At 58.6% G+C, this 25,560-nt stretch overlaps 1 protein-coding gene across 1 annotated transcript; it reads left to right on the plus strand.

Moving 5' to 3' along the window:
* The first annotated feature begins 606 nt into the window (after window positions 1–606).
* On the plus strand, window positions 607–25,215 carry CEP164 (centrosomal protein 164). Its single transcript, XM_054395553.1, has 29 exons — window positions 607–688; window positions 1,008–1,119; window positions 1,664–1,883; window positions 3,975–4,121; window positions 4,969–5,097; window positions 5,575–5,652; window positions 7,846–7,956; window positions 8,529–8,954; window positions 9,836–9,919; window positions 12,459–12,550; window positions 13,757–13,963; window positions 15,043–15,174; window positions 15,675–15,891; window positions 16,473–16,550; window positions 16,799–16,930; window positions 17,256–17,378; window positions 17,793–17,936; window positions 18,570–18,653; window positions 19,422–19,490; window positions 19,768–19,946; window positions 20,394–20,520; window positions 20,890–20,957; window positions 21,080–21,287; window positions 21,771–21,878; window positions 22,519–22,633; window positions 23,207–23,536; window positions 23,948–24,014; window positions 24,339–24,449; window positions 25,116–25,215. The coding sequence occupies exons 1-29, from the start codon at window positions 607–609 to the stop codon at window positions 25,213–25,215; spliced, it is 4,080 nt and encodes a 1,359-aa protein (XP_054251528.1).
* The last annotated feature ends 345 nt before the right edge of the window (window positions 25,216–25,560 follow it).

A 25,560-nucleotide genomic window follows, 5' to 3' on the forward strand; every position in this document is an offset into this window, starting at 1 on the left:
AGGCTGATGCTGGCCGAGCAAAGCCCCGGCTGGGAATGCTTGGGGGTGAGGGAATGAACTCTAAACCTGTGGTGAATGGGTGCCAAGCAGCCTGTGAGTTAAACAGGGAAGCACTGCTCCAGAGGTGGGACACATGGAGCTAGGATCCTTTTAGAGCTTCTGAAGTGTCCTCTGGGAAGGCCAAGGTGAGCAGGATGTGGAGTGGGCAGTGCTGCTGGAGCCCAGGGACTGCTGCCAAAGAGCTATGCTCTGCTCTGGGGAAAACCTCTTGCTTCTTTCTCTTCCTCCCTTGCTCTCCTTTCAGCTCAGTTTTTTGCCTGGTAAAAAGTACCTGAAGCAAGAGCTTATCTTTTCTGTCTTACCTGTCTGATAAGACCTCCTGGGCTGCTTTTTGGTCCCTCCCATCTGCACCACACCTGGCAGCCCCAATGCACCTTGTTCCCTGGTGCCAAGCCTCCCGTGGGGCTCTTCCTCACTCTGCATGATGGAGAGGGACTGTTCCTGAGCACAGCTGATCCTTGTGACCATGTCCTGATGGAGAGGGTCTGTTTCTGAGCATAGCTGATCCCTGTGACCATACCCTGCTTCCTTCAGGTGCAGGGAGCCATGGCAGAAGCCGTGTTGCGCATTGGGGATCAGCTCATCCTGGAGGAAAATTATGATGAGACCTACATTCCGAGTGAGCAAGGTAACACATTCCTGTCCTGCCAGGAGCTGGGATAAGAGGCTGGAGCATGCAAGTCACTTCTAGGTATAGTAAGAGCACGAGAATCAGGGAGAGCATGGGGGGAGTGGGTGGAAGGAATGGGATTTCAGAGAAGACAGAGCTGCAGAATCAGCTTTTGGGTTGGAAAGGTGAATGCCAGGCTGCTCACTGGCAGCTCTGAGCAGCTTCATTTGGGGACTGAGGTTTCCCAGTATGCCCACTGCTCCAGCTGGGGAGGTTGGCTTTGCTGCACAGTGCCTGCTGGAGGCCATCTCCACAGATTCCTTTTCTGTTTTTCTAGAAGTCCTAAATTTTGCACGGGAGATTGGGATCGACCCTGAGAAGGAGCCAGAGCTGATATGGCTGGCAAGGGAAGGCATCATGGCCCCATTACCACCTGACTGGAAGCCCTGGTGAGAGCTCTGGCAGCAGGTGTCCTGGTAGATTCCTGCCCATGCTGGTGGCAGAGCAGGGTACTGTGCTTCCTGTGGGTGGGGGAGCTCAGGCCTCTTTGGGAGGGGTGGAAGAAGGGGAGAGAGTGGTTGAGAAGTTGGCAGAGGACATGAGCAATCCCTGTGAGAGCTGCCTCATAGATTCACAGAATGGGTTGGGTTGGAATGGACCTTCAAGATCATCTAGCCCCAACCCCCTGCCATGGGCAGGGACACCTCCCACCAGCCCAGGTTGCTCAGGGCCTCGTCCAGCCTGGCCTTGAACACCTCCAGGGAGGAGGAATCCACAGCCTCCCTGGGCTGCCTGTTCCAGTGTCTCCCTACCCTCACTGTCCAGAGTTTCTTCCTCATCCCCAGTCTCAATCTGCGCCCCTCCAGCTGCAATCCATTCACACTCTTCTTCACAGGGCTTAAGGTGTTGGTATGATCCAGCCAGAGTGTTCTGGTAGGTGCAGCTCCTCTTGTGTCTGCTCTTTCATCTCCTCACACTGCCTTTGCCATCCAGCCAGGACACCAATGGTGACCTCTATTACTTCAACTTTACCAACGGGAAGTCCATGTGGGACCACCCCTGCGATGACCACTACCGAGAGCTCGTCCTGCGGGAGCGAGAGAGGCTGCTGGCACAGGGCCCCCGCGGGAGGAAGGAGAAGAAGAAGAAAGACAAGAAGGAGAAGAAGGCAAAGAAGGAGAAGAAGGAGAAGCAGTCCCTGAAGCGATCCACAGTGAGTAGGATTCTGCTTGTGGTGCTCCTGGGGCAGGCTGGCAGAGGGGGAACAGGCTGGGTAGGAAATGAGGATAAATCTCTGCTTCAGAGGAGGGTTTGTAGCGTTGCACCTGGCTCTATCTGCTCAGGAGATGCAGCCAGGGGATTCTCCTCCCTTCAGTGTCCTCTGCTCAGATGCCCTCAGCTATTCTGCTGCCCCTGGCAGGAGAGTCCTGAGCCAGATCCAGATGGGTTAGAGGAGAAGGCAAAGGGAGAGCAGCAGACATCAAGAGAGTGTTTGCAGGCATGTGGCCAAACAGACTGTATCCCCTGCTTGTCCCAGGGCTCAGCTGACCCTGCCAGACCTCCTTTGGTGTGGAGAGGATGGTAGGAAGAGGCCTCTCTCTTAGCAGCTTTGACGGTGATGTCCAGCAGGGCCTAGAAACACCTCTAGCAATGTGAGCCAAGCTTTGTCTTGACTCTTCTGCCTCACTGTCATGGTTTAGAGGCTAGGCCACCAGCTCAACCTTTGTGTGTCAAAGAAATCCTCTTCACAAGGCTTTGAGGATGTCAGTACTCTGCTAGAGGCCCTTGAGGACAAAGCCAGACTCTTTGAGGATGAAGGGCTGAAAGGAAAGTGGAAGATGAGAGCCATGAGGGATGAGTGTCCATAAGCCTGATCAGTGCTTCACAGCAGGCAGCTGCAGGACTGGAAGGGCTCCAGTGGAAAGCAGTCCAGGTGTGTTGCAAGCCAGAGGAAAAGAGCTTTTATCCCAGGAACAATGGGAACTGCTCCCTTTGATTCTAGTCTCACAGATAACTGGAGCTTGCAGGAGCCACTTGATGTGCTCAGGAGGAGCTGGGATCCCACAGCAAGGAACCTGAGGGAAGAAGTAAGAGGAAAAGTTGGAGCTGAGGCTTTGGGTTGTGCTGCCATCAGTCTACACAAGAGCAGTGAGACCACCAGCAGGCCTGAGAGAAAGGCTTTAAAGCAGAGGGAGGTGAGGGAAGCAGGAGCAGAGAGCAGCAACGGTTTGCTAGAGCCACTCCACAGACCCCCAGGAGATCACAGCTCTGCTGCTCTGCTTCCAGAAGAGACAAGCAAGGAAAGGAGTCACTGTGCACCTCCATTCTGCAGTGGGTCTTTGGCTTGCCCAAACTTTTCCTCTCCATTCCCTATTGCAGGATCCTGCCCTTCACTGGGAAGGACATTCCAGCTTGGCTTGGCTCTGTCCGTAAGCAAATGCTTCAATTTAATAAGACCTCAGCAAATCTCCTGTTCTGAAGACCAAACTGAGCTGAGAGGTTGCTGTGTGTGATGTTAATGAATTGCTTTGCACTGCTGCTGCTGGTGCCCAGCTGTGGCTCCAGCAAATTGCTAGCTCAGGTTTCTCCTGAGCAGCATGAGGGAGCTCTGGGGTAGCTGCTGAGAGCTCTGGCTATAAATATCAGATAAACTGCAGATCATCTCCAAAGTTTGAATGAGCCTGATGGAGATGAGTTTATCTTTGCTGAAGGACAGTGAGCAGCAGCCCCTGCTCCATCCCTGGAGTTAATGGTGTCTGGAGAGAGGAATTAGTGAAGCCCAGAGGCTGATTTATTCTGTTAGCATTGCTGTGGCAGTGACTTGGTGGAAGAAGGATCGCTGCATATTCATCTCCCTCTCCCCATCCCTCAGCCTGGGGGTGGATTGAGTGTCTTCAGCACCCTGTAAGCTGAGTTAGAGCTGTCCAGGGCAGGGACTCCACTGCTGCCCTGGGGAGATGATTCCAGTGTCCAGCTGTGCTCACAGGAAACATTTTCCTCTGGAGCCCAATGGGAATGTCCCCAGCAGTCCCTTGTCCCCACCACCCCTTGGCTTCTCCATGGCACTCAGAAGGGAGTCTCCATGCTGCTGGCAGCCTCCCTTGATGCACTGCTCCATGGTGATGAGGTCTCCCCTCAGTCTTCCCTTCTCCAGGCTGCACAAACCCAGCTCCCAGCCCTTCCTTGTTCCTCAGGGGTGGGCTCAGCACCAGCAGCCAGCATGGCACAGGGGAGTGTGCCCTCTGCCTCTGCAGTAAGAGGGATGAGCTGTGCAGACTGTCTGAGTCCCATCTGCATGCTCCAGCCCTTAGGCACCCTGCTGGCACCCCTGGGCCCCCTGGCTCCCCTGCGAGGTGCTGTGGCAGCTGCGGGCACCGTCCTGCGTGGGGCAGTGGACTCAGACGTGGGCAGCTCGCTGGACTCCAGCCCTGTGGGCATGGGAGGAAGTCAGGTAAGGCTCTCTCCTTGCTGGGAACAGGCCCTGGAGACACACTCTGCACAGACCTGGTGACACTTAGAAGCTTCAAGGACATCATTTGTGGCTATTTCTGGCTCTTAACCCCCCACTTCCCTGCTGCCTTCCACTCTGTTTCTTTTCCCTTGCTGCTCCTGGGCAGCTCTGTTGTGTGTAACAGATTGAAAGGAGGAATTGTTTCACTGACTGGTGGGCGTGGGTGAAAAGTCTGTTCATTGTGGTAGAAGTTTGATTTGTGTCCAAATAAAAGGTGACAGACAGCACAGCTGCTGGCCTCCAACAATAATATTTCCCCTCAGCTGTTTGCTGCCCATAAACAAATGAAAAGGACAAATTATTTATTTATTTTGTTTTTCTGGATGAATGTAACGTTTCCAGTCCTGCCAAATGGTGATTTAGTGAATGTGACCTTTGGGTCAACAAAACAAACAGGTTAAGTGGTCAGGAATTGATCTTTTTGAAGGGAAACAAAGCAATAAGCAGCAAGCATCACATAAATCAACACTGGAGGGGTTGCTTCTTGCTGGCTTCAGCCTCCTCCCTGCTGACTGCAGGGATTTGGGCTTGTCCTGCTCCTGAGGCTGTGCTGTGAGGCACAGGCAGGTGTGGCAGATGTGCTCCTACAGGGCAGGAACCCCTTTGGTGTCAGGGAAAGAGTGGCCTCAAGGAATATGGCTGTGGCTGCAGCAGGACAGGGGCAGCAGCAGCGTCCTGAGCACCTCCTGGGAGCTCAGCAGCTCCTTGCTGCTCGCCCCAGAGTTTGTATTTGTGTCTCTCCACTCCCTGCCTCTGTCCTCTCACTTCCCTTCTGCTTTGCCTTCAGCCTGCAGAGCCCTGCAAGCCCACCCTCCAGAGCAAGAAGTTGCTGGGCTTGGCCTGTGAAGAGATGAGCTCCTGGAACACAGCAGCTCTGGAGAAAGGGAGGAATGAAGAGGAGGAAAGTGAGGAGGTAGTTTGTGAGCTTGGCTCTTTGTGTGTGTTGGTAACCAGGTGATGCTCTCCTGGCACCAGCTGCCTGCCCCTGGCTGCTGCATTTGCCTCTGAATTTGTGCTGCATTGCTCTGTGTGGTGTTTGGTCACCAAAGAGTACCTAATCTGCTCTCCTTGTGCTCCCTAGAACTCACCTGGCCTGCTCTGAGCTGGAGCAGGATGAATTCTGACAGTGCTGGCGACTTCCCAGCTCAGTCTCTGTTCAGGGCAGGTTTGCACAGCCAGGGGCAGGGAGAAGCTGATGAGGGAGAAGTCCTAGGGGGCAAAAAGGCTCTGGCTGAGACTTGCTCCTGTGCAGACCAAGGGCACTGCACCATCCACATATTTCCACCTTGCTGTGGCTCTGCTGCCTTAGTTGACTGATCAGGGCCCCCCAGCTCCTCCTGGGGTGTGCAGAGGGCAGAACTCAGTCCTGGCTCTCTCCTTTCAACACCTTCAGAGTCTCCGTGGGACATCCAGGTGGCTGAAAAACCTGCACATGGATGTCAGTGCCCTGGGGGGCAGCTTCGAGTCAGAGGTAAGGAGGTGGCTGGGGAGGTGAGCAGGGGAGGAAGACCTGTGGCACTGCCCAGTGCCTGGGCTGCAGGGGCACAGGAGAAGGGCTGAGGTTCCTGTGGGATTTCTGAGCAGGAACAACCTGGAGCAGGCCTGGGGGAGTGTGAGAGGAAGTGCAGTTGTCCCCAGGGCACAGAGGTGTGGTGCCCAAGGCAGGAGGGTGCTTGAAAAGGAATGCTGGAGGTTGGGTGCTGGGATCTGAGGAGCAGGATGAAGCTTTGCTTGTCTCTGAGTGAAGAGAGAAGCTTGAAGCCATGCAGCTCCTCCCAGGTTCCACTGCTTCTGGGGCTGCTTCTTGCCCTGCTGCTCAGCCCCCTGGCTCAGGACAGTGCTGAGAGGAGCTGGCACTCCTCTGTCCCTGTGCAGAGGGGTGAGGAGCTGGCACTCCTCTGTCCCTGTGCAGAAGGGTAAGGAGCTGGCACAGCCCTGTCCCTGTGCAGAGGGGTGAGGAGCTGGCACTCCTCTGTCCCTGTGCAGAAGGGTAAGGAGCTGGCACAGCCCTGTCCCTGTGCAGAGGGGTGAGGAGCTGGCACAGCCCTGTCCCTGTGCAGAAGGGTGAGGAGCTGGCACAGCCCTGTCCCTGTGCAGAGGGGTGAGGAGCTGGCACTCCTCTGTCCCTGTGCAGAGGGGGGTGAGGAGCTGGCACTCCTCTGTCCCTGTGCAGAGGGGGGTGAGGAGCTGGCACTCCTCTGTCCCTGTGCAGAGGGGGTGCCCTGTGGGGGGCCATGGGCTCTGTATTGCTTTCTCTGTGCCCATCAGGCTCAGGATGACAGAGGCACAATGGGAGGCACACTGTGAGCAGCTCTGCAGGCTGGCCCTACTGTTTGTGCTGACATTAATCCTTTCTCTCTGCTTTGAAAAGTCTGCTCCAGCATCTGAAAGGCAAATTAATTTCTTTATAAAGTGTATTACAGCCTTCCCCTGATCCTCTCTGCAGCTTACAGACATTAAGCTGTAAAGCACTTAGCTGCCCAGCCCTGGGCACAATGGCAGGAGCTGCAAAGCCTTTGCTGGAGTGGCTCTGAAAAGAAACTTCCCCAGCTCTCATCTCCAGACAGGCAGCAGCCTGGTGGGGGCCCAGATTTGTCACCCAGAATGTGACTGTCCCCCCAGAACAAAGAGCCAAAGAGCTGCCCTGCAAATGGCAGTTGTTGCCCAGCAGCCAGGCTCTGCTGCCCCTGCTCCTGATGTTGGTGTCCTGCTGGAGAAGAGGATTTTTTGGTAGTTCCATGAGGTGGCAGCAGAAAAGCATTTGGATGAGCAAGCCTGAGCTGCTCTCCAGCTTCCTTTGGCAGGGAGGGGAGGAGAGGGTTTGTAGAGAAGGGCTGAGAGCAGGATTGGGATGCAGTGGTTGCAGTCTGCCTTCGTGTGGCCAGGGCTGAGCTCCCACAGGCCAGGAAGGAAGGAAGGATGTGGCTTGAGTGAGACGCAAGGCTGGGGAGAGGGGAGGCTGTGGTGAAGGTGGCAGAAGTGCCTGGGAGAGAGGGAGAGGAATGCTGCTGCCTCAGAGGGCTTTGCTGGAGCTAAGTGGGGAGAGGCACTGAGAACAAAGCCCAGGTGAGATGCTGGAGGACTTGGTGTGAGCTTGGTGCTGCTTCTGGGCAGCTTGGTTTGCTCATGGGGTCAGCTCTGACCTGGCCTCAGCTTTCTTGCCTCCTGGGTTCCTGTGGTGCAGTAGTCCCTGCAGACATGTGAGAGTCTGCCCTGAGATCCAGAAGGGCTTTGGGATACTGCTGGAAGAGGAGGAAGAAAGCCATGGAAGCATCTCCGGGTGCCATGGCAGCTGATGCTGTGCTGCAGTGCTTGCAGCTTGGGAGGTGCAGGCTCTGCCTTCTGCACAGGTCAAACACTGGGAGCTGAGGGGGAGTCCTGTGTGCTGGGGAATTACCCTGCCAGGCTTCCTCAGCAGCTGGAGAGGTGTGAAAGGGAGCAGTGGGAAAGAAACGTTGCACAGCTTGTGTGGAGCTGGGCTGATGGGCAGGGAGCCCTGCTGCTGCCCAGGGAACAGGCAGGCATGGCTGCTGTGGGCATAGCTCTGCTCTCTCCTGGAGAGCCTCCTGCTCAGGGCTGGGTGTCCTGCCCCAGGCAGGTGGCCCTGCCAGCTGGGAAAGCTGCTGTGAGGCCTTCTGCTACTGGATGTTGCCCCCCTCACCAGGAGAACAGCAAAGCAGAGGAAGAAAACCACAGCAGCCCTGTGGCTGCTGGTGCTGAAGCTGATCTCCAGCAGCAGGGGAGCCCTGAGGAGGAAGCTGGCAGCCTGGGAGAGGTGATGAGCAGCTCTGGCATCATGGTCCTGCTTGCATGATGCCACTGAGGCTCTGCATGCAGCAGGCAGCTTCTGGTGCTGTGGTGTGCAGCTGGCAGTGGCTGGGTGTGTTTCTGTGGCTGGTGGAAGTGTTGCACACATGGAGAGAGCAGCAAACCTACAAAGCAAGGCCAAAGGCTGCCCAGCTGAGCTCTGGCAAACCAACCTCCCTCTCTGTCCTGCTGGGCTTGGAATCAGGGAGCAAGAGGGAAGCAGAGGCACCTTCCCAAGGAGGAAGCATGAAGGGGTCTGCTGCAGAGGGTTCTGCCCTTGCAGCCACTGCTAACTCTCATCCACTGAGGCCCTGGGAGCTAAAAGAGCAGCAGAGCAAACCCCAAGTGTGAGCCAAGTGGGGAGTGTGCCTCTGCCTGTGGAAGGGGCTGGATGGAGGGGCACCAAACCAGGCTGGAAGTCACCCAAAGCTTTGTGGCTTGCTGCTTGCTGTAGGAGAGCCCTAGCAGTGTGTGAGCTCAGTGTCCTCCTGGCAGAGGGGCAGGGAATGTGGTGGCCATAATTGTTTGGTTGCTGCCTAGAAGGAGTCTTTAAACTCAAGACAGCCTGGAGAAGGGAGAGAGACTCCCCTGGATTCCGCTGCCGCCTGCCCTCCCACGCCAGTCCAGGCCCTCCCTGGGGATCCTGACAGCAGCCTGTCTGGCCAGCTCGAGGAGGAATCCCATGGGAAGCAGGCTGGGAACGAAGCACTGGATGAAGAAGAGGCAGAGGTGGAGGTGGAAGGTGACACCTCTGCAGCTGCTGAGCCACCCCAGCCCGTGGCAGGGCCGGAGGTGCCCAGTGGGCAGGGGCTGGCGGCTGCCAGAGCCTCTGAGCTGGACCAGCTGGGCAGCCTGGCTGGCAGTGTGGACACTGAGCCTGGGGGTGAAGAGGGAGAGAAAGAAGTGAGGGCAGAAGCAGCAGCAGCAGCTGATCTGCAGCCAGGCAGCAGGCTGGACGCTGGCCAAGTAAGAGACCTGCAGGGGCAGGCTTGGTGTGGGGCTGCAGGGGCTACTGCCATGGCTCTGCAGGGGCCTGGGGCAGGAGGGCTCCTGGAGCAGTTCCTTGCTTTCTGTTGAGGTCAGAGAGCCATGGAACCATGGAATGGGTTGGGTTGGAAGGGACCTTGGAGGGGTACAACTGCTCCCAGTGCCCAGTTTGGAGCTCGCTCTTCCCTGCACACACAGAGTGCTGCCCAAGGGGAGTGCCAGGCAGAGCCCTGAGCCCTGCAGGAGGAGTGAGGCTCAGCTCCCTCTGCTGCCATCTGTACCCAGTGAGCAGGTTCTGTGATGCAGCTCACACCCAGCCCAGCTGCCCCTGCTTCTGGTGTTTCTCTCAGCTTGGGCAGGGCTGGGCTGGAGGTGTAAAGGCAGCAGGCAGCTGCCAGCTGCCAGGGTTGGCACAGCCGCGGGGCTGCAGGCTCACAGCAGGGGGGGCTGGCTCTGCAGCCCTAGCTGCTGCCTGCCTACCACTGGAGAGGAAGGAGGGGCTCTGGCTGTGCAGCCTCTGGCTCTCAGGCAGGGCAAGCTGGACTTCTCAAGTCCTTTTAAGACAGTGGTACTGCTCTGCCTGGCTTTGCCCACTCTGTGGTGGGCCTGGGAGCTGTAAAGGCTGCAGGAGGACAGCAGCAAGTGCCTCATGGCAGGGCTGTGTGAAGAGGCCTTCTGTGCCCTGCCCAGTCCCAGCTCCTGCCCTCCTGTGCAGTGCTGTTTGGTCCTTGTCATCCTCTCGTGGTGCTCAGTCACTGCTTCTTCCCAGTGTTACAGAGCCCACATTTGTCTTCCCAGCAGCAGCTGGCAGCTGGCTGCAGGGCTCAGCTGTGCAGGCTCTAACCTGGGTCTCCTCTCAGCTCTCCAAGGCATCTGAGACCAGCGATGGGGGGGAGGAGCTGCAAGCCTCCAGAGGCCAGGACCCGGAGCTGCTGCGGCCTGTGGTGAGTCACAGAGAGCCCCCTGGGCTCCACCTGCCTCTGGGGAGGGGCAGCCAGCTGGGGCTGGGCCACCTCTTGCAGTCCAACCACCCAGCTCAAGTGCCAGGCTGTGACCTCCCAGCTGTGACACAGGCCAGCAGTGGCATCCTGAACTGGGCAGGTTGTCTGTGGGTGAGGGAACAGCCCTGGAAAAGTAGGTCAGAGAGAGCTGGGGCTGCAGGCAGGGACTGCAGAGAGGGAAATCAGCAGGGATGGCAAATCCTGCTCCAGGGAGCTTGGCAGCTCCTTCTGAGGGAGGTTGCATGGCTGGGAGACCAGCTCCTGGAGGTCCCAGAGGGAGGAGATGCAGGAGGGGAGCCCTGAGGAGGGGGAGATGCCCAGCAGCATCCCTTCATCTGCACAGGAAGCTGCCAGTGCCATCTGCCAGGGGCAGCAGAGGCAGCAAATGGCTGCAGACATCCTAAGTGATTGGTGTGGGCAGGGCCCTGTGCTGCCAGTGGCTCCTTGCCCTCTGCCCAGCTGCCTCAGGGGGCTTGCAGAGGTGGTGGGAAGCCTCTGGTGCCTCTGCTCTTCTCACCCTTCACTTAGCAGGTGGTGGAAGTGCTGTGCTGGCATCCTGCTGTGCTGGCACTGCTGCTGCTCCAAGGAGGATGCTGGCAAGGAGCCCTCCAAGCTGCTGTGTGCTGGAGGCTGTGGGGAGCCTCCTGCTGAGCTCCCCTGGGAGCTGTGCTGTGCATGGGGAGGAGGTGGCCTTACTGCCTGCCATCCTGAGCCCACAGGACTGGCTTTATCCTGAGTGTGAGGTGTCCCCATGTGGGACACAGCCTGGGTTCCCCCTCTGCTCTGCCCTGCCCTGCTGAGGCCACATCTGGAGTCCTGTGCCCAGCTCTGGGCTCCCCAGCTCAAGGACAGGGACTTGCTGCCTTCACCTTCCCAAGCAAGCCCTGAGGGTCCTGCAGCTGCTGGGTTAGGGGCAGGGGTTAGGGTTTGGGGGCAGGGTTTGGGGGCAGGGGTTTAGGGTTTGGGGGCAGGGGTTAGGGTTTGGGGGCAGGGGTTAGGGTTTGGGGGCAGGGGTTTAGGGTTTGTGGGCAGGGTTTGGGGGCAGGGTTTAGGGTTTGGGGGCAGGGTTTAGGGTTTGGGGGCAGGGGTTTAGGGTTTGGGGGCAGGGGTTTAGGGTTTGGGGGCAGGGGTTAGGGTTTGGGGGCAGGGGTTTAGGGTTTGGGGGCAGGGGTTTAGGGTTTGTGGGCAGGGTTTGGGGGCAGGGGTTAGGGTTTGGGGACAGGGTTAAGGGTTTGGGGGCAGGGTTTAGGGGCAGGGTTAAGGGTTTGGGAGCAGGGGTTAGGATTTAGGGGCAGGGTTTAGGGGCAGGGGTGCAGCTCCAGCTGTGGGCTCAGCAGCATTCCCCTGCTCCCAGGGAGGTCTCCTCCATTTCTCTGCCTTCTTCCCTCTCCCAGGCAGTGGTGGCAGAACCTGTCTGAAGCAGGAAGTGTTTGCTGAGCTCCTGGGTTCTCTGGAGCTGAAGTCATGAGTTAGAGCAGGGCAGGAGGGGGCCTGGGAGAGCTCTGGCCAGGCTGATGGAATGGGAGGTGACAGCACTTGCAGGGAATCCTTCTGCTGTTTGCTCTGCTGAGCATTTGCATAAATTACTGCTGCTTTAATTGTGGCTTGGCTTGGCCCTGCTCCACAGTGCAGGGGCTGGGCTCCCCCTCTCTGCCCCCCAAGAACCTGTGAAGGAGCTGCTCTGCTGGGCTCCAGCACCTCAGCAGGGAGCCTGAGCCCTCAGTGGGGCTGACAGCTTGAGCAGCAGTGTGGGGATGGAGGGCCCTGGCAGGAGGGGTGAGGAGCTGCTGGCTGCTCCAGGGGCAGATGTTTGCTGTTTGTGTTTCAGGTCCCTGCCAGGTCATAAATCAGCAGCTGGGGTGGCTCAGGAGGTGTTCCCAGGGGGAATGGCTTCCTCAGCATCACCCACACTGGTGTGTGCTGCAGGCAGCAGTGGGAAATCCCTGGGGAGTGGCACTGTGCCCTGCCCATCTCAACCTGCCTGGGCACCACAGTGCCAGGCAGGGCTGAGTGCTGCTCTGGGTTGGGTGCCAGGCAGTGGCTCAGTGCCCTTTCAGACCACAGCACATTGCTTTATGTTCCTGGCTGTGACATTCCTGCTTCAGGAGGTTTTTATCTTCCCCTTTCAGGGAGTTCAGTGATCCTTGGATATGCAGCAAAACCAAACCTGTGTCCAGAGTGCTGGGTGCTGGCAGGGAGCTCAGCTCCTGTGCTGGCAAAGCAACCCCAGGCCATACCCTGGCACAGCTCCCAGGCCCCCCAGTGCTGCTGCAAGCGTTCCTGTGCTGTTTGCAGGCCTTGGCTCCCTGCAGGGAGAAGGCTGCCATGGCCAGCTCGGCCTTCTGCAGCAGCCTGAGGATGCTGTTTGGTCTGAGGCACTGGGCTGGAGCTCTGCTGCCCTTCAGCAGAACCTCTGTGAGGTTCTGAGAGGCTGTGATGGGGCAGGGGCAGCAAGGTGCACACTCTTTGCTTTTACCTGCAGGCCCAGGAGCTGGGAGAAGAGGGAGAAGAGGAAAGAGAGCAAAGCAGAGCCAGTGTAGAGGAAGAGCAGAGCAAAAGAACATCAGCTGAGAGGTATGGCACCTTCCCTGCTTGCCTGCCAGCCTCTAGCCTCTGCTCTCTGCTCATCTGTTCTTCTGTCACCTCTTTCATGCTGCCAAGTGAGGGTGGTCAGAGTGCTTGTGAAACCCCAGGAGAGAAGCATTTTGCTTTAGAGCAACCCAGTCTGGAGGAAGTGGTGGCCCAGGAGCTGGAGAAGGGAGCAGAGGGATCACTGGATGGCCAAATCAGTCCTGAGGAGCCGGAGAAGGGAGCAGAAGGATCACTGGATGGCCAAATCAGTTCTGAGGAGCTGGAGAAGGGACCAGAAGGATCACTGGATGGCCAAATCAGTTCTGAGGAGCTGGAGAAGGGACCAGAGGGATCACTGGATGGCCAAATCAATTCTGAGGAGCTGGAGAAGGGAGCAGAAGGATCACTGGATGGCCAAATCAATCCTGAGGAGCTGGAGAAGGGAGCAGAGGGATCACTGGATGGCCAAATCAGTTCTGAGGAGCTGGAGAAGGGAGCAGAGGGATCACTGGATGGCCAAATCAATCCTGAGGAGCTGGAGAAGGGAGCAGAGGGATCACTGGATGGCCAAATCAATCCTGAGGAGCTGGAGAAGGGAGCAGAGGGATCACTGGAGAGCTCACAGAACATGTAAGGGCTTGGCTGAGTCCTGGTGGTGTGAGCATGGCAGCTTCTGTCCTCCTGTTCCCCTCTGGTGTTTGCAGCTGGTGTGTGAAGCTGGCACAGCAGGAGGTGGGGTCTGGTGGCCCAGCAGAGCTCCAGCCTCTCTCTGTGCAGATCCAGGCAGCTGTTTCTCTGGCTCCTCACTTTCCCTTCCTTCCCCTTCAGCCTGCCTCACACCTCAGCAATTTGCTATTTTCTGTCTGGAAATAACCAGAAGCAGGTTGGGCTTGAAGCTGTGGAGCACTTTGGGCTTCCTGATGTCCACAGCTGGCAAAGTCCCAGCACAGCCTGGGCTGGCAGAGGTGGCACTGGCAGTCCCTGGGCTGCAGCCAGGTCCTGATGGCATCTGCCCGTGTGCCTGGCAGCCCTGGCCAGGGGCTTACAGCTACCAGAACCTTCAGGGGGTGGGACCAAGGTGAGCTCTGGGGGGGCCAAACCCCAAGTTGTTCAGGTCCTGATGCTGTCTGGGGGGGGGCTTTGGCTGTTCCTTTGCTGTTGCTCAGTTTTCTGCCACCCTTTTGCAAAGGAGCTTCCCCTTTTTGGTAGGCAACCTGGGGAGGAAGCCAAACAGGAGCAGTCCTTGACCCAGCCTAGTGAGGAGTCCCTGGAGGGTGTAGCCAAGGAGCTGGAGCAAGAGAGAATGCATTGGCTGCAAGCAAAGGAGGAGAGAATTCAGCAGTTCCAGCAGGAGATGAGGCAGCAGGAGGAGGAGGAAGCTGAGAAGCTTCATCAGCAAAAAGAAGAATCCCTCAGGTACTTTCCTTTTTCACTCCACCTCTCCTGTTTCTCCCAGGAGCCTTTCCTAGCTGGGATTCTAGTGCCAGAGGCCAGAGGCTGCTGCTGTCACAAGCCAGCACCCTGGGAGTGCTGCTGCTGGAGGGGTTCCTGCCCAGGAGGCCAGAACAAGGCTGTGGGGGAGGAGGAGGGAAGGAGTCTGCCTGGCACAGACAATCCTGTGCAGTCCTGGCCTGCTGTGGGGGCTGTGTGTGGCCCCCATGGGCTCTCCAGTACAGAGCAGAGAGTCTCCTCCAGCTCTCTTTTGGACACCTGCAGCTTTCCAAGCTCTGGACCTGTCTCCTATGGGGAAACTGGGAAGAGTTTCCAGCTCAGTGCTTGGAGCTTCTCTGCCTGGCAGCTGCTCAGATCCTGGCCCAAATGGCAGCAACAGGAGGGGGAGGTTGGAGGATGTGAGGTTATTCCAGAGGAACTCTCTGAAACCCTGGGAGTGTGGCTCACAGAGGGACTTTCAAGCAGGACTTCAGGGGTGGATGTGTGAGGGGAAACCCAGCCAGGGCACAAGGACCTGACAGCCACCCCGGGGGGGTCTGGTGTTTTATTGCAGGTGGCCTTGAGACTTCTCTCGTTGGCACACTGAGCCAGCCAGAAATGGTGGCTTGGCATGGAAGGGGTGCACAGAAATCCCAGCTGAGGGCAAAGTGAATTCCAGCAGTAGTAAAACAGTAGTAAAGAGAGGGGCAGGTGAAGACAGGAGGCTCAGAGGGGTACAGGTGCACCCAGGTGGCTTGGCTGGGTGCCTGCCTTCATTCCAGAGGAGCTGGTTGGGGTCAAAACCAACCCCAGGTGATAGCTCTGGTGGCACAGTGCATGTTAAAAAATGATGCCACAGAGGTTTGATGCCCAGGGGCTGCATCTCCTGTGCCAGCAGCCAGGCTCTGGGGGTGCAGAGGAGAGGTAATGGTCTGGAGCCCCCTTGGGCAGGCACAGCTTGTGGGAGCAGCAGCTGGGCTGCAGGCACTGGGGAGCTCATTTGAAGATATTAAAGCCTCCTTCAACCTGTTTTAATTTTTTTTTCCTGGCTGCTCTTCTCTCAGGATTCTAAAGGAAGATCTGGCAAAGGTTTCTGAGGAGGAAGAGCTGTGTGCCAGGAGGGAGGAAAGCAAGAGGCTCTCGGAGCTGAGAGCCAAACTCACTGCAGAGACCAAGGCGGAGGAGGAGAAGATGAGGTGAAGAGCTCTGCTGCCACCCCTGGGCACACAGACTCTGCTGGGCTGGGAGGGAAGCATCTTGCATGGCACCAGTGGCTGTGCCCTTCCTGAGCTTCCCGTAGCTGGTGCCCTGCCTTGGTGGCAGGTAGGACACCCTAGGTGTGACCTGGGGCTGTGCAGGGCAGCTGTGTGCCCTCAGTGGTCACAGCTCTGCTCTCCTGGAGCTGAGGGGGTTCTGCTGGCTGTCTCTAATGGTTCTTCAGGCTTGTGACAGCAGCTGGAGGAGGCAGAGAAGCAGACACTGGAGAACTTGTGGTTGTTATTTCTTCACTGAGCTGGAGCTTGCTCTCCACCTGGCTGCTTTGCTGTTGGCTTCTAAAGCCTCAGCTGATGTTCTGCTGAATCCATGTGCTGTGGTTCTCAGTCTCCTCTGGCTTGTGGCCTATCCTGGGGCAGTGTCTTCTCTTGGCTCTGGCATTCTGACTTGCTTCTGCCTGTTCTTGTTGCAAACCTGGCAGGGCAGAGCAGGAGGCCATGCTGCAGAGACTGAGGGAGCAGTGGGAATCCCAGCAGGTGGTGGAGAGGGAGAGTCTGGAGAGGAAGCAGCAGCTTGCATTGGAGAAAATGAAGCTGGAATTGGAGAAAGCTCAGCAGAAAGAGATGACTGAGCTGGAACAAGAGAAGGAACAATTCCTGAGTGAGCTGAAGGAGAGATTAGACAGGGAAAAGAAGGAGGTGAGGTCTTCATTGCACCTGGGGTCAGCCCCAGGCTGTTGGTGCCAGCCTGGCTTGGTGGCAGTGCTGGAGAGTTGAGATCCATTACACCTGCATGGGCTCTAATCCTGACTGACACAAAGGGAGGGTGCTGGGCATGCTGCCAGAGGTGGGATTAAGGTGGGGAGGAGGAGAACTTCACCCCAGTGTCCATTGCAGTGCTGGTTAAACAACCACCACTGAAATAGCCACACTGCAGCTGAAGGAGAGAGGCAGGTCCCAAACCACAGCACTTGGGCATCACAGCTGCTCCTTGGCTGCTGCCCTGCTCCTCCTGAGAGCCTGGGGAGCTCCTGAGTGGAGGCAGCTCCTAGTCCTGCCAGCACAGGGTGGCTGAGCTCCATTCAGATGTCCTGGGAGGGAAAACACCTGGGGAGTAAAGGCATCTTGTGTGGTTTAAGAGGCTTTTCCTTGTTGTGCTTCTTGGTGCCCATGGGCAGAGGCTGACTGCAGGCTCTTCTTGTGGAGCACTGTCCCTGCCCCCAGCACTGTCCCTGCCCCCAGAGCTTCCCCAGCAGCCTCTCTTCCTCATGTTCCTGCAGGCTGCAGAAGAGCTGGAGAAACAGTTTGCAGCTGAACTGCAGCAGCTGAGGTCTGCAGCAGAAGAGAAGCATCATAAGGTAAAAGATGATGCCCTCAGGATGGAAATGGGTTTCCCCCTGCCACTGCTGTCACCAGAGGTGGCCTGGGAAGCTGCTATTCCTTTTTCTCCACTTCCTAAATGTGCTGCTGGGCCATGCTCCAAGCAGGGAGGGGGTGGTGAGCCTGCAGGTGCTGCTCTTTGCTGTGCTGCTTGCTCTCTGTAGCAGGGCACTGGCTGGATCCCCTCAGGAGGGTGACACTGCCCTGTGGGTGGCTTTCATGGCAGGCCACCTCCAGCCTGCAGAGCCAGCTAGCAGAGGCACAGAGCAGTGAGGAGGCTCAGCTGCATGGAGCCCAGCAGAGAGCAGAGCAGCAGGGGCAGAGAAAGGCCTTCCAGCTCTCAGAGTACCAAAGAGAGGCAAGTACCCAGCTGGCACTGCTCAGCCTGCATGCCTGGGGAGCTCTGAGGGGCCACAGCCCCTGCCTGGGGGAGACAGCAGTCACCCTGCAGCATCTCACCTCAGCAAGGTACTGGCTCTGTGCTGCCCAGGCCACAGCCTGGTCCTGTGCAAGGTTCTCTGGACTGCAGTCCTCCTGCTGGACTGCACTGAGAGGTTCCTCTCCTGGGGGGCTGCTGTGGAGCAGTGCTGGGGTTCAGAGGGGCACCAGCTGGGTGCTGGGGTTCAGAGGGGCACCAGCTGGGTGCTGGGGTTCAGAGGGACATCTCAGTGTCACCCCCCCAGCTCAGTGAGCTCCTGAGGGAGAAACGCCAGCAGGTGGAGAAGGAGCACGAGAGGAGAATGGAGAGGATGAGAGGGGAGCACCAGGCAGCCCTGGCTCGGGCTCAGGAGCAGTTTGAGGAGGAGGTACTGTGGGGCAGCAGTGGCTCTGGGGGCTTCACCTCCCACCAGCCCAGGCTGCTCAGGGCCTCACCCAACCTGGCCTTGAACACCTCTAGGGAGGAGGCATCCACAGCTTCCCTGGGCAACCTGTGCCAGTCTCTCCCTACCCTCCCTGGCAAGAATTTCTTCCTCATCTCCGGTCTCAATTTGCCCTCTCCTAGCTTCAATCCCTTCCCTCTCCTCCTGGCACTCCCAGCCCTTTGTCTAAAGTCCCTTCCCAGCTTTCTTGCAGCTCCCTACAATCAAGGTCAATTCCAACCATTCCCTGAGTTTACCAGGGCCCCTCCTACCCCATCTCCTTGAGCACCACCTGCAGGCCCTGCTGGGGGTCCCTGAGCCCTCCTCAGAGGCTGCTGTTGTTTGCCTGGCCCCGGGCAGGAGCGGAGGCAGCGAGCGGAGCTGCTGGAGAGCCTGAGGGGAGAGGTGGCTTGGATCCGGCAGCTCCAGCAGGCAGAGGTGAAAGCTCTGCAGGCAGAGCTGGAACAGAGGCTCACAGCTCTGCACCTCCAGCACCAGGAGAAGGTGAGGACAAAGCTCTGCCCAGCTGCTCCTTCTGACTTGGCTGCTTGGGGCTGGCTTGGTCACCATGACACAGCTACACAGACTGCACTGGGCTGGAAGGGAGCCTCCAGGGTCACCTTGTGCAACCCCCTGCAGGCAGCAGGGACAGCTCCAGCCAGAGCAGGCTGCTCAGGGACACAGCCAGGCTGATCCTGAATGTCTCCAGGGATGGAGCCTCAAGCACAGCCCTGGGCAGCCTGTGCCAGTGTCTCACCAGCCTCACTGTGCGGAACTTCCTCCTGATGTCCAACCTGACTCTGCCTTGCTCCAGTTTCAAACCATTGCCCCTTGTCCTGTCACTCCAAACCCTTCTGAACAGTCCCTCCCCAGCCTTCTGTAGTGCCCCTTTGGATACTGAAATGCAGCTCTAAGGTCTCCCTGGAGCCTTCTCCAGGCTGAGCAGCCCCAACCTTCTCAGCCTGGCCCCACAGGGGAGGTTCATTTTGGTGGCCTCCTCTGGACCCTCACACCTAAGTGAGCTGCCACTTTCTGCAGCGCTGGTGCCACACTTGCCTCTTTCTTACTCCTCTTGGTGCCAGAGCTGTGCCTGGTGAGTGAGGAACTTGTGCTCCAACTCAGCCTCTCTCTGTGCAGGAAAGGAAGCTGCAGGATTCAGAAGCTGAGCTTGAAGTGCGCAGGAAGAACGTCCAGGCCAGAGCAGCTCAGCTGCTGAGCCAGGTGAGGCAGCCCTGGGGCCCACAGGGCTTCCCCTGCCTGGGCTGCTCCTCTGCCTGCTTCCCTCTGCCACTCTCCAGAGGTGCTCAGACAGGGCTTTTGCTGCAGCACCCTTGCTGGTGCAGCCCCATGGCTGATGGCTGCACTGGGGGTGGTGCTCTGGGTTCTCTCAGTGCTCTGGGGGGCAGGAAATGGCTGTAGGAGTGACAGAAGGGTCAGAAAAGCCTTTCAGGGTCAGGTGTCCTGCTCAGCATCACTCTGAGTGATGATTTCAGTCAATCCCTTCCTCTTCTCCCTGCTGCTGTGGAAAGGGAAGGAGTGCTTCTGGATCTTGGGCAGCAGAGCAGGAGAGGGAAGCACTCCAGCCACTCCTGTAGAGCTGGCAGAAGTCCCTGGCTGATGCCCCTGCCTGTGCCAAGGGCTGCAGATGACCTTGCTCCTGTCAGCCCTTGCTTCCTGAGCAGCACTGGAGTGAGCAAGTGAAAAGGTGGAGAAATGCTGGAGGCAACCAGAGGCTCCAGAGCTCCATGAGGAGCTGGCCCTGTGCTTGGGAAGCTGTCCCAACTGAGCAGGAAGGGCTCTGCCCACAGGGATGCCATGCTGCCAGCTCCTCACCTGAATCCAAGGCAGGGGGGGGAGCTTGAGAGTGTGTGTGGTGGGAGTAAGGCAAAACTGACACTAGCCCTCAGGGATTTTGAGGCTTAGAGCTGCTTTCTGTCCCTCAAGTGCTACTCCTTGCTCTGCTGCTCATCTGCTTTCTCCTCTGCACAGGAGGAGAGTCTGAGAAAGAAGAAGCAGCAGCTGCTGGAGGAGGACAGAAGGGCTGAGCTGGAGAGAGAGGTTTGTGGGCAGCTTCTGAGGGCAGCACTGTGGCTCTGGAAAAGCAAACCTGCTTCTGAGCTGAGTCTGAAGATGCCCCTGGCTCAGCCTGGAGAGCTCTGGAGCTGCCTCAGCTCCCAGCTCCTTCCCAAGGAGGAGAGGCAGTCCTGCTCTGCCCAGGGCTGGCCTGCCCTGTGTGCAGGGGGGGCCTCCAGGGGAGCAGCAGCAAGCTCTTGGCTGCTGGATGGGTTTTGGTGTTGGGGAAATGGGGGTGAGGAGTTGTTTGGGTTCCTTCTAGGATGCTGCTTTAGCCTCTCAGCAGCGCCTGGAGGAGGGCAGGAAGGAGCACTGCAGCCTCCTGGAGTCCATCCGGCAGCTGCGCAGCTCTCTGGAGGAGCTCCAGGACCAGAAGGCTGAGCTGGAGGCTCATGTGGAACTGCTGCAGGCACGAAGCCAGAGGCTGCAGAAATACCTCAGGTGTGTGTGAGGAGTCTCCTGCAGGACCAAACATTTCCCCCCTGGCAGAAACCCCTCAGCCTCTCCTCTTCTCTGGGCTTTCTGGGGCTGCATTTCCTTCCCTGTCCCGGTGGTGGTTCCACTGCCTGCTGAGGGCACAGAGGTCCTGGGCTCCCTTTCCAGACCTGGCTGTGTAAATCTGTCCCTTTTGTCTTCTCCACCTCTGTCCTGTGAGGTTAATGAGAAGCTCTGAGCAGGGCACTGAGCTGCAGAGAGCTGAGCTCCTGGGTCAGGGGTGAAGGGACATGGTCCTGCCCAGCCAGGGCTGGTGGTGGACATCACTCCAGAGGCCCTGCACTGCTGGTGCCTTGCTCATCCCTGGCCTTGGAGACCACTCTGGAAACCCCTGAGGCCAGCTGGTCAGGCAGTCTGAGGGAGTGCCACCACTGCTGCTTTTTCTTGTGGCAGTGAGCTGGAGGCAGCTGTCAGGAGCAGACAGGAGGCTCTGAAGGAACTGGAGGCCAAAGAAGGTGTGGAACCTCCCAGGAGGAAAGCTGAGCTCCGTGTTGAAGACCTGCAAGAAGCTGTTCAGGCTGTGAGTCAAGCAGGTGGAAGGTGTCTGGCTTGAGAGAGCTGAGGCTGCAACTTCCCAGCTTCTGGTCCTGCTGAGTGACCTCCCTCCAGATGCATTTTGCCTTGCAGGGACACCACCATGTCTGGTGTGGTGCCTGGTGGTGGGGGGAAGGAGTGTGGGAGGCTGGAGTGCCCTTGGGCCTGAGCCAGGGCTGGAAGCACCTTCAGTGCTTCTCAGCCACCTCGAGAACGTCCCTGGCACTGCTCTTGGACCTGGGCAATGCCATGGTGCTGTCATTTTGGAGTTATGACCCCAGCTGTGTTCCTGGGGGGGGGTGGGGGGTGGTCCTGGGGTTCAGTTCTTGGTTGTTGAAACGTTTCCCCTCCCCAGCACTCATCCAGAGAGGTCCTCTCCCCTCCCTGCCCCAGCCACGAGGACAGCGACTCCCAGTCTGCACAGTGAGTGTCTGCCTGGCCCCGGCCCTGCGCCTCCTGCCTGCTCTGCACTTTGCTGAGAGCCCTCACCTGGGGAGGGGCTGGTGGCACAGCAGCCTGCCAGCAGCATCCCTGTCCCTGGGCAGCATCAGGAGCCTCATCAGTGCTGAAGGCATCTCCCTGGGGAGGGCCAAGGAGTTCCTGCGGCGCCAGGCGCGCTCCATGCGCAGGCGGCACACAGCCCTGAGAGCTGCCAAGCAGCAGTGGCACCAGGACCTGCAGAAGGCCCAGGAGGTGGTGCAGGACCCTGACACCTCCCAGCTCCTGGAGGGCATCCACAGGAACCTGGAGGAGGTGAGCCCTGGAGCCTGCTTGTGTTCGGGCATCGTGGCTGCCTAAAGGAACCTGCAGCCCTGGCATCGGTGCCTGGCCCTGCGGCTGCCCTGGCCAGGGGCAGGGGGGTGGTGACTCCCTTCACTGATCACAGAGGGTCTCCATGCTGCCAGAACTAGAGCTGCTGGATGTGGGGTTTGGAAGGGAAACCTTCCCGTTGGGCTGTCCCTTCTGTGAGGCACATCCTCTGCCCTCTCCACTCCCCCTGCTCTCAGAGACTCAGGAGCAGTCTCCCTCCTGGGATTTATCATAGAATAGAATCAGTCAGGGTTGGAAGGGACCACAAGGATCATCTAGTTCCAACCCCCCTGCCACGGATCCAAACCCCCTGCCATGGGGGCTGAGCAGCAGTGAGCCAGTGCCAGGCCCCACAGCCCGCCCAGGGATTGTTCCATTCCACCCCTGGCTCATGTCCTGCCTGGCTTGGCTGCTGCTGCTCTGCAGGAGGCAAAGCAGTTGGACAAGATGAGGTCGGCTGTGCGCAAGGGCCAGGTGCTGCTGAAGAGGAAGGAGGAGAAGCTGAGCCAGCTGGAGTCCTCCCTGCTGGAGGAGGTGACCCCCAGCAGCACTGCCCCCTGGGCCTGCACACAGCCCTGGGCCTCCTCCCCAGCCTGGAGTCTCCAAGGGCTGTGGTGCCCATGGGGAGGTTTAGCTGGTGGCCAAAGGCTGGATTGAGGGAACACAGTCCCTGGCGGGGTCTGAGAAGGGTGGGAGGGGAGGCTGGGGCAGGGAGCTGGAGGGGGGAGGCTGGGGCAGGGAGCTGGAGGGGGGAGGTTTGGGCAGGGAGCTGGAGGGGGGAGGCTGGGGCAGGGAGCTGGAGGGAGGGAGGTTTGGGCAGGGAGCTGGAGGGGGGAGGTTTGGGCAGGGAGCTGGAGGGGTGAGGTTTGGGCAGGGAGCTGGAGGGGAGGACACTCCTAGGGAGAGCCCAGCCCAAGCAGGAGCTGTGAGGTCTGCTTCAAGCACGAAGCCCTTTGACTGCTGCCATTCACCTGGCTGCTGGCTTTGCTCTCTAGTGCACACAGCTCTTCCTCAGAGACCCAAGCAGTCTCCTGACCTCCAGATTTAGCTGTTGGGAGCTGAAGATGAGGCTGCCTCTACCTGCCCAGTCCAGGCTGGGCAGTGCTCCAGTGGCTTTCATGTCCTGGGGGGTGAGCAGCAGGTTTTAGTCTGTTGTCTTCCTCCTTCTAAGCAGCTTTCAGATGAGGACACCCTGAGGAGTGCTGTGTGCAGGAAGGTGGTGACCTTTGATCTCAGCAACTCTGAGGACAGCAGCAGCTCCTCCAGCATCAACCTACCTCAGCCAAGCTGTAAGTGCCTGACTGCTGCTTCTGCTGTGCCCACTGCTCCAGACCAAGCCTTGCCTTCACTCACCTCTCTGATGCACCTCTGGGGTTCTCCCTGGTGCTCCTGAGTGTCTTGGGCATCTCTGCTGTCTGTGGCAGGATTTAACATCTGATTTCCTGCCAGTGGGGGCAGAAGAGAGGGATGGGAGTACTGAGGTGAAGCTGAGGCATTGTGTCCTGTGCCAGGGTCTCACCCTTGGAGCTGGCTGCAGTGCTGGGGGGCTCAGCACTTTGCCAGGGGCCTTGGTAGCTGCATGGTACAGCAGAAGAGGAGGGAGGGAGGGAGTGGATGTCAAACACACTGCCACACCCCCAGACTTGTCCTGCAGTTCTCATTCTTGCAGCACTGGGGGGTCTTGTCCTTCCTGTCCTGCTTCTCCTCCACATTGTGCCCAGGCAGCCTCCAAGGCACCAATCCTGTCAGGGGCTGCCAAGGAAGATTTCTGCCTTTATCCTGCTGTTGATCCAACTGAGCTGGGGGTGTCAGCAGCCCTCCCTTGCCTTCCCAGTGACCCTTCCATCCCCTCTCTCTGGCAGTGGATCTCAGAGGTGGTTTGTGCCCTGCCCCACAGCTGGAGAAGGTGCAGAGCCTGAGGGGCTCCCTGCAGCGCATCAGCAGTGAGCTGAGTGGAGTCCTGGGCCTCCTGGACTCCCTGAGCCACCCCCACTCGCCCCTCAGCACCTCCACACCCTGCTCTGCTGGCCCTCTTCCCACCTATGCCTCCCTGGCAGGACTTCAGACACCTGCTGGGGTGTCTCTGGTGGATCCGTGGGCCTGGGGCCCTGGGCTGAGCTCTGCTCTGCCTCTGGCATCTGGGCAGCCTCTGGACAGCATCCCAGCAGAGAGATGGCACAAGGGCTGCCCAGGTAAGCCTCCTCCTGCCCTCAGCCCAGCTGCTTGCTTGCCTGTGATCAGGATTTCCCAGCCCTGCAAGGTGCAACTGTCTCACCTCCCAGTGCTGCTGCTGGGAGGGTGCTGATGAGCTGAGGAGTGAGAGGGGCAGCATGGGGCTGATCTTGGCACCCTGCTTCAGTTCAGCCTCTCCTGTGCAGCCAGGGAGGCAGCTGGGAGGCTGAAGGAGGGAGGGGGAGACAGCCCTGCCCCTCTAGAAGCTTTCCTGTGAACTGCAGCTGGAGGTCTCCACTCTGTTCCCTTGGCACTGTGTCCTGGCAGGGGGCTCAGCTGGCAGGGGCAGGGTGCCCCTAGCAGAGCAGAGGAAGTGTCCCCAGCTCTGAAGAGTGTTGCTGGGGGGGCTGTGTTTAATGTCTCTTTCCCAGGTGTGTCCCCAGCCCTCAGTGGAAATCCCAAGACTCTGGACCCCAAGCTGGGCTACATCCCTGCAGGGTATGTGAGGCTCTGCTTCCTTCAGCTGCTTTCATTGTTTTGTCTGGAATGGGTCCAGCACCACCAGGGTCTTAGGGTGCTGGCACTGGGCCGTGCCAGCTCTGCCATGCTGGGCAGTGCTGGGGCTAGAGGGGAGGGAGGTTGTTACCTGGTGCTGTGCAGGTAGAGGAGGAGAGCATCCTGGTAGCAGGTGGCTGCTGCAGCATTTCTCTGTGATGAGGACCTGGAGGAGGTAGCTTTCTGTTAGCTGGGGCTGCCTCTGGGGCTTTGCCCAGACCCCTCCTCACCCACTCCTGCTGCCTCCTCCCTCCCCTGTGCCACCAGGGAGCAGCTCCGCCAGCTCCGGCAGGCCCAGGAGCCAGACAGGATCAGCATCCCAGTTATGATTGAGACCAACAAGAAGTGGCTGGAAGACTTCCAGAGGGATTCCAAAGTGTATCCTTTGCCTGCCTGTGGGCTCTGACTGCCTGCACCCTGCTGCAGCAGGGAGGACCCCGCAGGAGGTGAGTGGCTCAGGAGCACTGCAGGGCAGCGTTGGAAGCCTCTGCTCTGGTGTCTCTGCAAGGGAGCTGGGTGCTTGGCACTCCAAGCAGGAGGGACCTCTCTGCTGCACCAGGAGCCTCTCCCCTTGCTCCTGCTGTGCTGGGAGGCTCTGCAGTGCCACAGCTCTGGGCACTGGGTAACAGCTAACCACCAGGCACAGCACAGGGGAAGGGCACCCAGCCTCCTGCTTTTGGTGCCCTTGATCCAGCCGCAGCCACACTGGGCACATGGCTGTGGGCAATGAGGGTGCAGTGCCCAGGAAGCCCTGAGGTGCTGGATCCAGGGGGCAAGGCCTCTCTGTGCCATTCCAGGGCTGTTTCCAGCCTGTGCTGTGCCAGTGTGGTGCTGGGGCTGTGGGTACTGCTCAGCACTGACTGGCAGCAAACCCTCCAGCAGTGCTGCTGTCCTCAGCACCCTGCTGCTCTGGGTTCCCTACTGCCCCTGGCACTCAGGAGGCTAAGGCCAGCACGGGTGCCAGGCTGGCTCCTGCCCCACAGTGCCCATCCTGGCTGCTGCCTGGCTCATTCCTCCTGGGCTTTTCCTTCACCCTGCTGCCAGACCTCCCTTCCCAGGAGCACAGAAGCCCCCTGCCAGCACCCCCAGCCTGCTTCAGCTAGGACTGGATGAAAACAGACAAATTAAAGTGTTCCATTACTGACAGCTGGGCCCAGTGCCCCCAGTGACACCTCAGGTGGTGGTGGTGCCCAGCCAGCTCCACTCTGGCTTTGTGCTGTGCCCTTGAAACAGTCTCTTTACAAGAGAGGGGTGGAGGGAGGAGGAAGCAAACTTCCCAGGTGGATTCTCCTAATCCTCTAACGTGTCCAAATTGACTTTACAGAGTGCTTAAGCCACTGGTGGAATACCAGGGCTCCAATAAATCAACACAGCTCTCATTGGTATTCCAGTGCTCACCAGCAGAGCTGTGAATCATGGAGGGCTCTGAGGAGCTGGTCAAGGGGGAGGAGGTGAATCCAGCTGAGACTGTGTCAGGAAATGAGCCCAG

Source organism: Indicator indicator, chromosome 34 (assembly GCF_027791375.1).
Source record: "Indicator indicator isolate 239-I01 chromosome 34, UM_Iind_1.1, whole genome shotgun sequence".
Classification (NCBI taxonomy): Eukaryota; Metazoa; Chordata; class Aves; order Piciformes; family Indicatoridae; genus Indicator; species Indicator indicator.

Excerpts from the sequence above, each read along its gene's own strand:
- CEP164 (XM_054395553.1), top strand. The coding sequence starts at position 607 with ATGGCAGAAGCCGTGTTGCGCATTGGGGATCAGCTCATCCTGGAGGAA. Across the intron at positions 20,958-21,079 it reads AGCGACTCCCAGTCTGCACA|CATCAGGAGCCTCATCAGTG; the intron begins GTGAGTGTCTGC and ends GTCCCTGGGCAG. Across the intron at positions 24,015-24,338 it reads CTGGGCTACATCCCTGCAGG|GGAGCAGCTCCGCCAGCTCC; the intron begins GTATGTGAGGCT and ends CTGTGCCACCAG.